At 43.9% G+C, this 14,604-nt stretch overlaps 1 protein-coding gene across 1 annotated transcript in view; it reads left to right on the top strand.

Moving 5' to 3' along the window:
- The window catches only part of LOC138635076 (intermembrane lipid transfer protein VPS13B-like), a 317,362-nt gene that overhangs the window by 160,029 nt on the left and 142,729 nt on the right, over positions 1 to 14,604 (top strand). Inside the window, 6 exon segments of the mRNA XM_069722388.1 lie at positions 756 to 959; positions 6,429 to 6,600; positions 8,414 to 8,528; positions 12,599 to 12,740; positions 13,753 to 14,025; positions 14,410 to 14,566. Of these exon segments, the coding sequence (XP_069578489.1) occupies positions 756 to 959; positions 6,429 to 6,600; positions 8,414 to 8,528; positions 12,599 to 12,740; positions 13,753 to 14,025; positions 14,410 to 14,566 (1,063 nt within the window).

Below are 14,604 nucleotides of genomic sequence, written 5' to 3'. Positions count from 1 at the left end.
AAAGACAGAGCTTTTTATAGAAATGCATTTTCAGGCATAAAAAAAAAGACATAAACTGATTGACATTTTTGTTTTTCTTTGCATGAGACTATTTCATATCACGGTGGTTCCCAGTCAAGCGGCAACCAGCCGTGACGTCACTCATTGGTTAGTGAGCAGCCGTTATGAAACTGGGTTTGGGACGCATTCTGTATATCTGCACAGCGGTGTTGGTTTGTGCCGAACTGTCACATTGTTTTGGATGTTAAGTATTTATGATAAGCTCGTCTTGCTAGTTTGTAGCAGGGAGTGACCATATTTGGACGAGCTGGGGGAGGAGCCAGCGGTGGATCTGATTGATCTGATCGGAAACCTGACGATACTACGTCCCGCCCACCGATAGCTGTAACCTGACTGCACCACAGGCCTGTCAATCAAACAGACACGCCCCCAAAAACAGGTCTTCTTGAATCTTCTTTTCTAATGAATGAGGGATTATTGTCAGATGGACCTCCAGAAAACTAATAAGAAGGAGTGACTTTAGCTAACAACACCGAGATAACTGATGGACACATTTTATTCACTTTGGATTTGATGAGAGAAGTTGAATGGGAGTCTATGGAGCCGGAGGCTTTTTGGAGCCGACCTCTAGTGGCACTCGCTGGTATTGCAGCTTTAGGCCTCATTTTTCAGACCTGGAAACTACGAACACTTTTATATCCAGTCTGTGGTTTCATTGAATTAATTCCTTCTATGCTTTCTGTTTATCTCTCCAGGTTCAGCTGTTGTACGAGCTCCTCCTCAGCTGGAGCTGTACGTGGGCTCGTCTGCAGAGACATGGCATTTTGCGTCAGACCTCCAGCATCCCCGACCCCCCTACCGGTGTTGCTCCGTCCTCCCCAGTGCGCAGCAGTGCTGGCACCGCCCTGCCTGACACCAGCACCTGCAGCCCTTCTGCAGATTTTGGCTCCCCCACTGAGGTTTGTTTTTCTCTCACAGCGACACATTTCGTTCAGTCAGTTGAGTGTTTTTGTGAATGATGGATCTGCTCATCTACACTGTAGTTTTTCACCTGGACAAACCTCTCGTAATGGTCAGAGAAAACATGCCACTGCCATGAATGCATCATGGAAGTCTTCTCAGCCATTCATTCATGTGTAGTTTCCTCAGTGTTTCTCCTGCTGCTGCTCCTTCCACCATATTACACAGCACAGCATCAGTCACTCTTCAACTTCCCCGTCTCCGTCACCCACTGTATGTTCCTGCTGGTGCTCCTTTCATGTTGTGTTTATTAAGAGACCTAAAGACAACACCCTGCCAACTCCCAGCTGCCTCTTTTTTTTTTTTTCTTGAGTCATGCAGTAACACATGCTATTCAAACAACTCCAGTATACATACAGTAATTTTGGGGCTGATTTATGACTTTAAGTGCAAATATTGTTTTTTTTATTGTTATGAGTAGTTGAGTCAGCGCTAACATATGTGACTTGTCTAAAAAATAATGTTTGTTTGGGAAGGATTTTCAAACCTGGAAAAATCTCATCAGTGTTTGTGTTTCTTGCTTTTTTTTCTTGCCCAGAACAGATCCTCCAGATAGACTGAGCTTGGTTTGGTTGAGTGTAAACCTGCCTCTTAATTTGGGGAAAACAATAACCTGTATTTACATTTTGTGCTCAGATAGAATATCAAACCCAGAGGATGAAGTATGTAGCTGTGCATGCAGGCATGTGCAAAACCAATGGAAAAATTACAGTCACATATTTTTAAGGGAGCAGCCTCAGATGTTATTTTTCTTTTGCTCCTCAGGTAATGCTCATATCAGGTTTACTTAATGTGGCAGCCATTTTTTTCTCCTGTCTAGTTGTTGCAGCAACAATGACGTGCTGTGGGTCCGTTGCTGTGAGGCCACCAGAGCATTGGATAATACGAGTGTGCGTGTATGTTTATGTGAAGTAGAAATATCAAATGTATAGAAATGATGGTGAGTGTTGATGAGTGTTTGTGTTGTTAAGCAGTGGCAGCCAGCTGAGGATGTAATGCTGTTTGACCACCAGCTCCCTGTCAGCGTTGTGGGGCCCCGTGGGATCACTGTACAACCATCATACGGCCCTGAGAGACAGAAATGTCTGCACACACTCCTGAGAAGAAGTGTTTCATATGTCGATGTGTATCTGTGTCTGCGTTTGTTCCTTTGCGATCAACATGTGTGTGTTCGTGCGTCATTTGCGGACCCACAGAAGTGTCAGTCGTTCAGGACCTCTGGAGTAGTGCATCTGTAACGAGGCCACGGCGGCCCCTGACAGCCCACTTGTTACTGTTTACCTAAGTACAAACACTGGTAGAAGTGTTTAGTCCTCGGGGAGGCTGGCTGATTGAGCAAGAATGTAGGAGCTGTTTTGATAAGTCTCAGCAGTAGTGGCAACAGTCTCCCCCCAACAAGCTCACAGCTCCACCCACATCACACCCCCAAAACCTCTGGACCGCCCCCTCCAGCCTTTCCTCTCCCACCGCTATATTATATTTATATGTGTATGTATTTCGTACACATTTTATTAATAGTTATGAATTCATGCAGCATTTTTCAAGAGGGGATTCCCTTCAGCCTTTCTCTTCTTTCTCCTCCTCTGTCTCTTTAATTTAGCGCCTCTCATGTTGATCCTCATCGCTCCAACCCACCAGCCCCTCGACACCAAGTTTTAAACCCGACCGTGCCTTGAAGAACGTTCCTTCCTAACCTGACTAAAGTCTGACTAGAAGCAGCCACAACTTCACACAGTCTCTCCTGAAAGCTTGCCAGCGGCCGTAATAATGACTTATTGTGACGTTGACAGTCCGATATGGTGACATGTGAAAGTCTCCTTCTCTGGTTTTCCTCCATCCACCTCTCCTTTCAGCTTTACCCCATCTCCTGCACGTCCTCCCTTCTCTTCCTCCATCTCTGACTGAAGCTTTATCCCTCCTCCCTCCCTCTAATATCTTCTTTAATTAAAGCCTTCCTTTGCCCCTGAGAGTTTTCTCCATCCACCTGTCCCTCAGCCACCCTCTCTTTCCAGTCTTCTTCCATAATCAGCCTTTTCCTCCGTCTTTCATTGACACTTCCCAGCCTGCTGTTGTCTTCTAGTGTTTGGGTCTCTCTGATGAGCAAAGACAAACTCTGCAGAGAAAATAAACCCGGATCCTCAGCCCGTTTACAGCACAGAGGCCCAGGAATTAAACTGTATACTTTACAACTTGGCTTGTGGAGGTGTGGGAAAATAGCTCCTTCTCAGACTGCGTGATTGTTTGGGGCCCCAATCTGGCAGCTCAGAACATGTCAGAGTCCACCTCCACCAGGACGACAGCACCATCTGGTTCAGACCCCACCTTGATAACACACTGATAAGAATATGAGCTTCAACTTGGCCTAATGATGTTCACACTTCTTCAGAGTATCCTCTTTACACATTCTTAGAAATTTCTCTTGTTTAAAAAACAAATGATATCAATTTTGGTCATGAATACATTTATCTGAAACCTCATCATTTTTAAATATGCAATCATTTTTATTTCTGTTGAAGTAACTGATTTGTCTCAGCTGGTGGAAAAACACACGGTATGTAAACGTTTTTCTAGCTTCCGGCCGATGCAGAAGTGCTTTAAGTTGCAATACCACAGAGTGCCACTAGAGGTCGGCTCCAAAGAACCTGCGGCTCCATCGACTCACATTAGTCAATAGAATGTGTCCATCAGTTATCTCGGTGTTGTTAGCTAAAGTCGCTCCTTCGTATTAGTTTTCTGGAGGTCCATCTGAAAATAATCCCTCATTCATTAGAAAAGAAGATTCAAGAAGACCTGTTTTTGGGGGCGTGTCTGTTTGATTGACAGGCCTGTGGTGCAGTCAGGTTACAGCTATCGGTGGGCGGGACGTAGTATCGTCAGGTTTCCGATCAGATCAATCAGATCCACCTCTGGCTCCTCCCCCAGCTCGTCCAAATATGGTCATGTCCTGCTCCAAACCGCTCCGAACTAGTAAAATGGTGACGGACAGAATCTGAACTTAATCCTGACTTCCTATAATGAAGTTATAACTATTCCTGAATGGGACATTATACTTTGAGCTTAAAACTTCTTTTGTCAAGTTTTTTTCGTTATTTGGGTTATTACATTACATTTATCTGACGCTTTTATCCAAAGCGACTTACAATAAGTGCATTTCAACCATGGGGGTACAAAACCAGAACAACAGGAATCAAGTAAATACAATTTCTTCAAGAAAGCCAAACTACAAAGTGCTAAAAGTAAGTGTCATTTTAAGTGCTACTAAAGTTATAAAATGATGCCAAACTCAGGTGGAGTGTAACGGTTTAATTCAATGGTTTTGTTTTCTTATTTCATACTATTCAGACATGGCAGTCAAATACTAATAATTTCTATTTCTTTTAACCCTCGTAAAATCAGCTTATATGAGAATGAGATTTTAAAGTGACAGCGGTGGTTCTGGCTGCTAAGCAGCAGTAGTTGGGTGTCCGATGCTCCACTTTAACCGCGCTGCAGTACACAGTGGTCGGAGCGGCTGGCTCCTGTTTCCACACATGACATTACAGAGCCTGAACCTAACGACTGGCCAGAACTGGAAACTAAACAATCCTAACCACACACACACGCACACACACAGACACGCACACACACACACACGCACGCACGCACGCACGCACGCACGCACACACAGAGCTATGTTTTGACTCCATCTCAACAATAATTAGTCCCCAAATGGCAGTTGACATTAGAATATCTCATTGAGACTGACTGAACACCATTACTACTGGGCTCATATTACACACTGGCACTCACCATTACTGCACACACACACACACACACACACACACACACACACACACACACACACACACACACACACACACACACACACACACACACCTAGCTCGACTGTTTGCTTCCATGGAAACACATAATGACACTGCTGGACACTTGATTGGAATAAAATGCTTGTTAAATATGTAGCGCTTTAGTTTTGTTATTGTTGTGGTGCTTCTGTAATGTGTTCAGTATTTAGGTCCGTCAGTTTAAGGGGTATGACGATTTATATTTTGTTACATACTGTATATGTGTATAGCTATTTGATATGATATACTTTTGGACCTAAATGCCTACATCTCCTGCCAAGTCAATGCCCGTGTTTTTGGTGCCTTCCTTTACTTTCCTTATTATTCTATTTAGGAGCACATGCTTCTCATCAGTTTCTACTGGTCCCCACACGCTGTGACACAGAATCTATTTTTGAATCAGCATAATCCTTAATGTATTTATATTATTGTCATCCGTTGTTATTGTGCTCTGCTGTCAGCCACTCTCAACTGTGTGATTAAATTAAATTAGCAAATTAGTGTGGGGCCCTCATCCCTCCCCCAGCTGTGGAGAGGGGACATAGTTTCCTCATCTGGATCCTCTTTGAGACGCTGTAATCAGCCGAGCAGCTGTGGGCTTTCTAATTGAGATGGTTGATAACCTCCTCACCAACCACAGCCAGGCTCGATAACCATGACACAATCTGTCATTACCCCACTGCGATGGGAGAAGCTGTGGAAAAAGTGAAAACCCTGCAATGCCCGAGCTGCAAATTGCCGTATTGTTTGTTTGCAGGCTTTTCACTTTCCGAGTCGGACGCACAGATCCATGTTTGGAAAGCAGATTTACCAGGATGAGAGCGAGAGAAACAAAAATGTCCCCCGTGCTGTCATCCTCACTGCCTTGCCAAACCCCCAGTAATGAGTTGAGAGCTCACAGAAGGCAGCCTCCTCCACCGCATCCTGCTCGCCTCTCCACCTCACCCCCCGCCTCCGCCCCCGCCTCCGGTCTTCACTTCCCATTCTCTCCCAGGCTGCAAGACGTGTGTGTCCTGGCACACTTGAGTGAAAGGAGGCCATGTGGGTGCTGGTGGCTTAGTTTGGGGTTAACACCAGTGACAGCTTCGCACAATCCCCCCCCCCATCGCTCTGCTCTCTGTGGAGCTCTGCTCACCAGACACTGATGTCATCTACGCACCATCTACAGTCGGGGGTTGCTTTGCTATGGCTACATGCACAGCGACAACATTTTTCAACACACATGCGCTCCAGTAGACAAACAGTTGCAGCACAAACATCCCAATTTTAAGTTGAATTGTTTGTTGGTGCAAATGTTCTCTCACCAAATGTAATTTTTGTTTAACTTTTGTATCTCTTGATTGTCTATGAAATCTTACTGCATAAAATGTGAAGGTTGATTGTCAATGAAAGGACATTTCTCTCTGCACTTGTAGATTTATTGAAGAAATCTCTTCTACATTTCATATAAATGTCTGAATTATGTCCCAGTCTTCAACATTTTGTTCATGCCAAAGGTTGCATCAGATAATGGCTTGTTAATATCTTCCAACCCCTAATGAAACAGATCCCGTGTTGTTTGTGTAGGGGGACTCGGTGCCTGCTGGAGACGACGGTCCGTTTGCTGACACCGTGACTCTGGAGCAGAAGACCAGCAGCATCGGAGGGACCAGCGGGAAGGTCAGCCTGTGGATGCAGTGGATGTTACCCAAGGTCACGGTTAAACTGTTCGCTCCCGACCCGACGGCCAAAAAGACAGGTACATCCTACAGTTCTGCTCTTTCTCTTCCTAAAACATTGAATTTTACTCTATATACATTCGGCCTTCTCAGTCGCTGATTGATAATGCAAACTGAGATCTGCCAAGTTAATGATGTTCTGCTCTCAACATGCGTACGTCTGTCTGTGTTCATGGTAGCTGCAGCTGAAGTGGAGTGATTTAGAGAACTGGCTAAATGACTAATCAGTGAAAGTGATAAGTCTTTAATGTTCCAGTGCAGAACGATATTTAAGGGTTTATGCAGTCTTTAAGTGTTGATACAGTCTTGCTGTGAGCCCCCTCCTCCCCCCCTCTCATTTCTCAGTCAAATGTTAAGCACTCAGAAGGGAAAGGCAGCTGCAGAGAAGAAAGGACGGAGCAAAAAGACAAATAAATAAATGGGTGATGAATCCCCAGCGAACCGCCTCGTGTCCCCGTCAGATTTACTGGGGTGATGAAAGGCTAGATTTACCTTTAATTGGTGGCTGTAATATTTAGCATCTGCCAGCCAGATCGCCCAGCTTAAGGTCTTTAATAGTGGAAATGGAATGTTTTGGAGAACCTCACGGAGATGGTTTGACTTAGAGACATCCTAAATAGGCATTACTTTGGATTTGGGCTTAATATGTGCCATCTGAGTTGCGAGATGAATTTACCACTGGATTTTCTGTGTGCAGCACATTAAGCATTTTATTGAAAACAACAAGAGGTGTGTGTGTGTGTGTGTGTGTGTGTGTGTGTGTGTGTGTGTGTGTGTGTGTGTGTGTGTGTGTGTGTGTGCGTGCGTGCGTGCGTGCGTGCGTGTGTGTGTGTGTGTGTGTGTGTGTGTGTGTGTGTGTGTGTGTTCAGTTTATTAGATGCATAATATCACAACTGCATTCCTAGAGATAAGTAAGCCACATATATGACTGCAGACAATCTGTTATGATGTAATATGTTTTTCAACTGCAAAGGAAATAAGAGTCTTGTCTTTCCAGAGAAATGGAAAAACAGTCATTTCCAGACGTATTGGTTCTCGGGTATAATGTTATGCTATTATGTGTTGGAAGATTAGAGGTAGAGTCTCCAGAGGCTCTGCTCAAAGCACAAATCAGTGGTACACTCTCTGTCTTTTAAGATGAACCATGTTAAGACGAAGGGACTAAAGGTTTCCAGTACTCACACAGGGTGGGTTTACAAACCTCATACATCAATATCAGCACTGTGTCGGAGAGGATGCCTTTCTGAGTATCTAACAGCTCGGGAGAGGTTTTTTTCCACACAGTATCCACAATAAAGCTGACAAACCCTGTGTTTCAATATTAATAAGCTATTAGGAGCTGAGTTTTTTTCAGAATCACCGCAAGGCAACAGTACAACAACAACCATAGTTTCACATGCATGAAGTCCATTTTCCCAAGCTAGCTTGTGATTGTGGGACTTTCTCAGTGGAAACAATGAGAGAGACCCAACAGTTCAGCTCTCAGGCTCGCTTCAGCACAAAGTTAATCAGTCCTTCTATGAAGCTTATTCACAAAAACAAGGTGCACAGAGACACACACACACAACTTCAACACACTGATTGAATACATATTCACCCTCTCCCTCAGATTGAGGGTTTTGCGGCCAGTTGGTTATTTTTTTCAGGATCCTCTCCAGAAGTTCAGCTTTATTACCTGTTTGCCAATCAGCAGGTTGGCTGTGTGGAGACGCTCCCAGTCCTTTCTAGTATTTCTATCTAAGGATTGATGCACAATTTTGCTGCTCAGTGAATGTATGTCTTTATACTTTGATCACCTTCATGTCATGACATTGTGTTTTTTGTTCCCGTCAGAGATCTGTGTCCTCGGTGAACTGGAAGACCTGAGTGCCTCTGTAGATGTCCAGGATGTTTACACAAAGATCAAATGTAAAGTCGGCAGCTTCAACATCGACCACTACCGCTGCAGGTATGAGTTCATCCACCACATGGAAACATGGATGTGCTCCCAGGTTTTTTGATCATCTTTAAACTGTTGTGTCTAAATTATGTAACACTGATGCAGTGACACATTAAACCCACGACCCTCCAGTTTAATTATGCCTCCACACACACACACACACACACACACACACACACACACACACACACACACACACACACACACACACACACACACACACACACACACACACACACACACACACACACTTGTGCTCTCCCAGTCCCAGAGTCGGCACACACACTTGTGCGCACACACACTTTTCCCACCACCACTTCGTCTGTTCCCACTTCTCCTCATATAATTTTGGGGATTATCACCTCAGCGTCCTCGTCTTTCCAGACAGCTGTTGTGGCGGTGACCACAGACTAACAGACAGATGGACCAACAGACTAGATAGACGTGCTGAGCGGGTCCTGGGCCGGCCCGATTCCTGACTCACAGAGCAGAGTTCAGTCGGTCCGTCAGTCATTTTCTCTGCCTGCGGTGTCTGTATTGATTCACAGAAACATTAACACGTTGTTAGGGGAGGAAAACCGCCGGGCCGTGTTCCACTGCCTCCTCATGGTTAATCTCTCCCCACGTCGGGTTCCAGTCAAAATGATGGAAGCACATACTGCAGCATGCTGAAACTGAAAATGTGACTAATGATTTCTGTTTTTTTCCAAGTCCCACACACACATGTTCTTCCCATTAATTAGAGAGGGGCCTTATTTTCAATATCTAAATCCTTATTTTTTCCCATAATTCTCTCTCCTGCCCTGATCACATGCCTCTGTGATGGAGTCAGCAGCTCTGAATGTGCACTGCGTACGTGCCTGAGATCTTCTACTGGGAAGAGACCACTTAGCAGGAGACGATTCCCCTGTCTGGGTCTGAGGAGATAATGAAACACTGCATACCGCGTATGTCCGTGTGTGTTTCCAGGTACATGTGTGTACATATGTTCCTATAAGTGTCTCCTGCTCGGATCGAGCCAGACTGATAAAGGGAGATGGACCTTCATGGGGCTGTGCCCGTGTCGAACCCTATCATTAGCAATCAATGCTTTCCCCTCTGACATGATAATAGATATTGATTGTGATTTGCCAGGTTTTAAAATCACCTCGGCGTGTCAGTACAGGTCAGAGAGGCTCTGAGGCGATGGTCTGAACCTGACATCTCACAGACCTCCCTGCTGTGCGTTAGTTGGTTCATTTATATTCTGTCAGGCCACATGTGTTACATCCAGTATAGAGTATCAAGCTAAGCCAGGACAGTGTCAATGGTTGGACATGTTAAGAGTGAGATGGCGCTGTGGGTCATTATATCGTGCTGCTACGTTTTTCACAGGTGTGTGTCCAATTGCTTCTGAGACAGCGCCAACCCTCATCTCTTTAGTAGACCTCTATGCCTTCCTAAGTAGATAATAAGTCCATTTTCTCATTCCTAGGTTATTTCAGTTTAATGTGCATTAAATAACACGTTCCCAACACACTTTCTCCGACCAAAGTTCTGGCATGCAGAAGCGCCCCGTTATCCCAGCCAGGTTGCAGTCATGGCTGTTTAGGACCCAGCAGAGGACCTCTGGGCTCCCGGCCCGCTCTAATCTCTATCATCCACACATACAAGAGAGCCCACAGCGAGTGGAGTCCATATTAATCATTCTGAACAGATAATTGTTTGGTATTTCATCACCCAGCCCAGGTTATTTGTGTGCAGTGGGTCAGATTAGATCGAGCTCGACAGAGAAAATGTCTCATCTTGGCCTCTGCGATCTCACTGCTGGAAAATGAACGGAAAGTTAGATAAGGCAGGCAAACATGGGTGGTAAATATATAATTAAATCCCTGATTGTATCAAAATCCAAGGAGGGAAGGAAAATGACAGAGAGGTAGTCCACATGGAATACAAAATAGGTGGGTGTTGAAGTCCTTAGGTATGAGGCTCAATCATCACGGAGCAGAGGAGGGAAATGAAGGAGGTGACGGGGCGATTGGGTATTCAACTGTGGAGGGGCGTTTCCTGTCTTTTGGGAAGTTCAGAAGATCAGGAAGCTTCTCCTCCTTATTTCTTCCCAAGCAGCGGTGCTCTGTTACAGAAACACACACACACACACACACACACACACACACACACACACACACACACACACACACACACCCCCGGGAGAGGACGGCTGGTGACAGTCCACCCTCATTCACTCCAAGGAGCAGCTCACATAGATTGAAGCTGATGTTTTCCAGCTGTTCCACAAACGAAGGATGAGTGGATGGGAGCAGAGAAACAGAGAGAGATGAAGAGCTGTGGGGGGTCCATATGAATTAGTCATCCTTACAACTGAGACATTCACACATGCACACATACACAGAAGGAACTGACACAAGATAACAATGCACTAAACACATGGATGCACACACTCACCAGTAGGCCCCTCCCCTTTCACTGTGTACAAGTGGGGAATAATGGGGCGTAAAAGAAACGATGCAGATGGTGTTGAACCGTTTCCACTGTGAAATATTTTGCAATACGTGTGTTGTACATGACTTGGCATCATGTGTGAACACTATAAATGTGTGTGCGTTCTACAGTGTTTTTGTGATGCTTCAAATTGTGTTAACTGCTTTTGATTTGTGCTTTACAGGAGTTTTCTGCTGCTTATGGATGGCCGCAGTAATAAATGAAAATCTAATCTTTTAAAAAATGACAGTGCATCACAGTTATGGTTAGATCATTTCCCTGAGTTTATACACAGTTTTCATTTTTATTGATATCTCAAAGCATTGTTCAGAAGTTCGACACGTCTGCCTCCAGGCTGCTGAAAGTTTGATAAAGATGTTAGTTATCAGCCTGTGATTCACTTATCTAAATGTCATTTTGTAACTGCTGTTGCCATTAAAGAGATATAATCAGGCTCTGGCACAGCAGCACAAGTAGTCCCAGATGCCCGTTTTGAGTTGGGCCTTGTGTGTCTCTGCAGGCCAGGGCAGGTCTGGCTCTCTGGCAACTATGAAGGACTCATTCTGCAGTGCAAGGAGACAGCTGCGGTGAGGCTTCTGCCTGTCTCAGAGCAGCCGTAGCAGCCTGAGGCCTCTACCATCCTACTGCTCCTAATCAAGGGCCCTCATCTCTGCTCATGCTGGACAGACAGGACATGAGACAAAACATTGTGTTTGGCTACAAGGCAGGATGTGCACAAGTGTGCTTGCACTTTAAAAACATCCAGGAAAACAGAATAAAATTACAAATACTTTCTGTTCCCAGTGTGACACTCACCTGTCTCTCCAGTGACTTTGACTGGCTAAATAATCAAGCCAATGGAATATGGTGTGTGTGTGTGTGTGTGTGTGTGTGTGTGTGTGTGTGTGTGTGTGTGTGTGTGTGTGTGTGTGTGTGTGTGTGTGTGTGTGTGTGTGTGTGTGTGTGTGTGTGTGTGTGTGTGTGTGTGTCAGAGGAGGAGGAGGATAAGGCTGTGACGTGGGCCTTCATTCTGTTGTTGATAGATTCTCATTCTGGTGATGGTCTTATACTGGCACCTAACTGATGAAGATGTGGGACAGAGCACAGTTTAGTCAAACAGTAAAGAATCTATTCACTTCAATTCAATTATCTATATATATATATATGTATATTTTATATATATGTATATTTATATATATATATATATATATATATATATATATATATACATATATATATCTTGTGTATAGTGCCAAATCACATCAGAAGTAATCTCAGGCCAGTCGAGTGTTTTAAGTGAATTCTGCTCTTTCCATTCAAAGTGTGTGTCATAAACAGTTGTGTCAGTGCTGCTGGATAGTATAAGACCATTCCACATTATAGCAGCTTTATAAACTGGTGCAGCTTCCTATGGTTTTGATCAGTTTACTCTATATTTAATTTTTCCAAAAACATCTTAAAGTTTCATGCTTGTCTGGCTTTCCTTCCCATTTAGTCTTTTTTCCTACCCTTCAATCTAAACACATACAATCATCCTGTCTGTGATTTCTTGCCTCCTCTCTCCTGTCTGCCTCCACTGTCTCTCTCCTCACCTCCAGTATGGAGGAGGGTGTTCGGAGCGCGGGCAGCTGTGGAGGAGTGGTCCTGTCTTGCACTGACAAGCTGAACAGACGCACTGTGTTGGTTCGACCCGTCAGCAAGCAAGACTCTTTCAGCCACTTCTCTGGCTTTTTCCCTCCTGTAAGAATCCAGCTCTTCTTCGTTGTTGTTGACTGTGTTTAACCTCCATCAACAGCTGGCAGCCACAGTTCAGCGCTCCTCAGAGATATTTCAGAAGCCAGGGCTTTGATTTGGTTTAAAAACTTTAGAGTTTATTTAATATTCACAGCAGAGGTAAACTGTAGTTACAGTAATAACTACTAGAAAAAAAAACTCCACTGATATTTATCTACCACACTTTGTCTCTGAGGAATGTAGTTCAAATTCAAATTCAATATCAGTATTTATCTATATTTTATAGAATCGCTCGCAAAAGCATAAAGAATTCAGAAATTGGTCACTTAAATATTCTTTTATCAACAACTAATAAGGCCACTGTTGCTGGATGTTTTTACTTGGATGTTTTAAATTGATCTGTCTTTTAATCATGAAACATTTGGAGGTAAATTCCTTTTACTTAATAGGTATTGCAGGTTTTTTTTTTTAACTTCTATTTGCTTTGCAAATCAGTCATAAGATTGAAGATCTGGATTTTGTGATAAACCAGAAATAATTCAGCTTCAGAACATATTGTTTAAGAATTAATGTGTCTGGTTAAAGGGTGTAATCTGCTGATTTAATCTAGATAACACTACAGAATATGATTAAATTCTTCGACTTTTCTGTCTTTGTAGAGTTGCATATGGGAAAACACGGTGTTATTTTTTTTCTTTCTTGGGTGAGGTCATTGTCTTTTTTCTGAAGCGAAGTTTAAACCTGACCTTCCAAACTCCAAATATTTAAATGAAGCATAATTAAATAGCTTTTCCAAAGTGATCATTGTTAAATTTAATTAATGTCTAAAAATCTGGCCCAGTTTTTTTTTTTTTTTTTATAAAATAAATCCTATTTGATAATTCATTGGAGACATTGTGCTTAAATGTCAATTATAGACAGACTTGACTCTCATCCAAGAAGCCACTGAGCTGTTACTGGTCTGTGATGATGTCTGCAGTGTCATCAGTGTGATTTGTCCTATCTCACCACTGGCCAGACGGCAGCAAAGGTTCTGGAGGGCTCCCACCAGCAGCACGGCTTCCTGTCAATCACCTACACTCAGGCTGTCACCAAAAACGTCCGTCACAAACTCACCACCCGACCCGAGCGGCCGACCCGCAGCAGCGCCACGGCGGCCAGCCTGCGCGTGACCGCTGATCCTCTGACGGACAGCTCGCCTCAGTACCTGAGAGAGATCCTGCTCACAGCTCAGCCCTTTGACGTGATTCTGTCCTGTCCCCTACTGGCCACCGTAGCGGGGGTGTTCCAGGTACAACAAAGTCTCTTTCACTTCTAATAAAATCCACAAAAACATAATATCTTCTCAGTATTTAAGTGTGTATAGATAAATATAGATATTAATAGCAATGATTGCAGATTCATTTTAGAGTCATTTGGGCAGTCTAATAATATTCATAGTCTTAGTCAAAGGAACTTAAATCTTCAGATGATTTAAAAATGATTTGACATTAATAGATTAAATACCGTTTACCAGTTTAAAGTCAGATGTAGGTCATTCAGATCCTCGTCCTTTATACATATTTAATGCAGTTTGAAAGGCTACTTGACGGGGAGGAGTTATGAAACTGAAAATCAATAAAACATTGATGCTCTGAATTTATTTTTCTAAACTTCTGATTTGATATGTTTTCAGGCTACAGTACCACGACGCTACAGAGAGCGTGGGAAGTCAGCAGGTCAGCCGATGAGAAGCCACACGTTGACGTCTCGGTGTTTGCCGCTCATCTACATCAACACCAGTGTGATCAGGGTCTTCTGCCCCGGAACACCAGACAAGCACCCAGCGTCAGGTTAGAGGACCACTTCTCTGCTCAACACGCATGGAAAG

This window comes from Brachyistius frenatus, unplaced genomic scaffold (assembly GCF_029030835.1).
Source record: "Brachyistius frenatus isolate BFR_SWC_R1_liver_20210118 unplaced genomic scaffold, ASM2903083v1 Contig_289, whole genome shotgun sequence".
NCBI classification, from domain to species: Eukaryota; Metazoa; Chordata; class Actinopteri; family Embiotocidae; genus Brachyistius; species Brachyistius frenatus.
The sequence above is the reverse complement of the archived record's forward strand: the minus strand, read 5'-3'. Positions and strand labels throughout refer to the sequence as shown.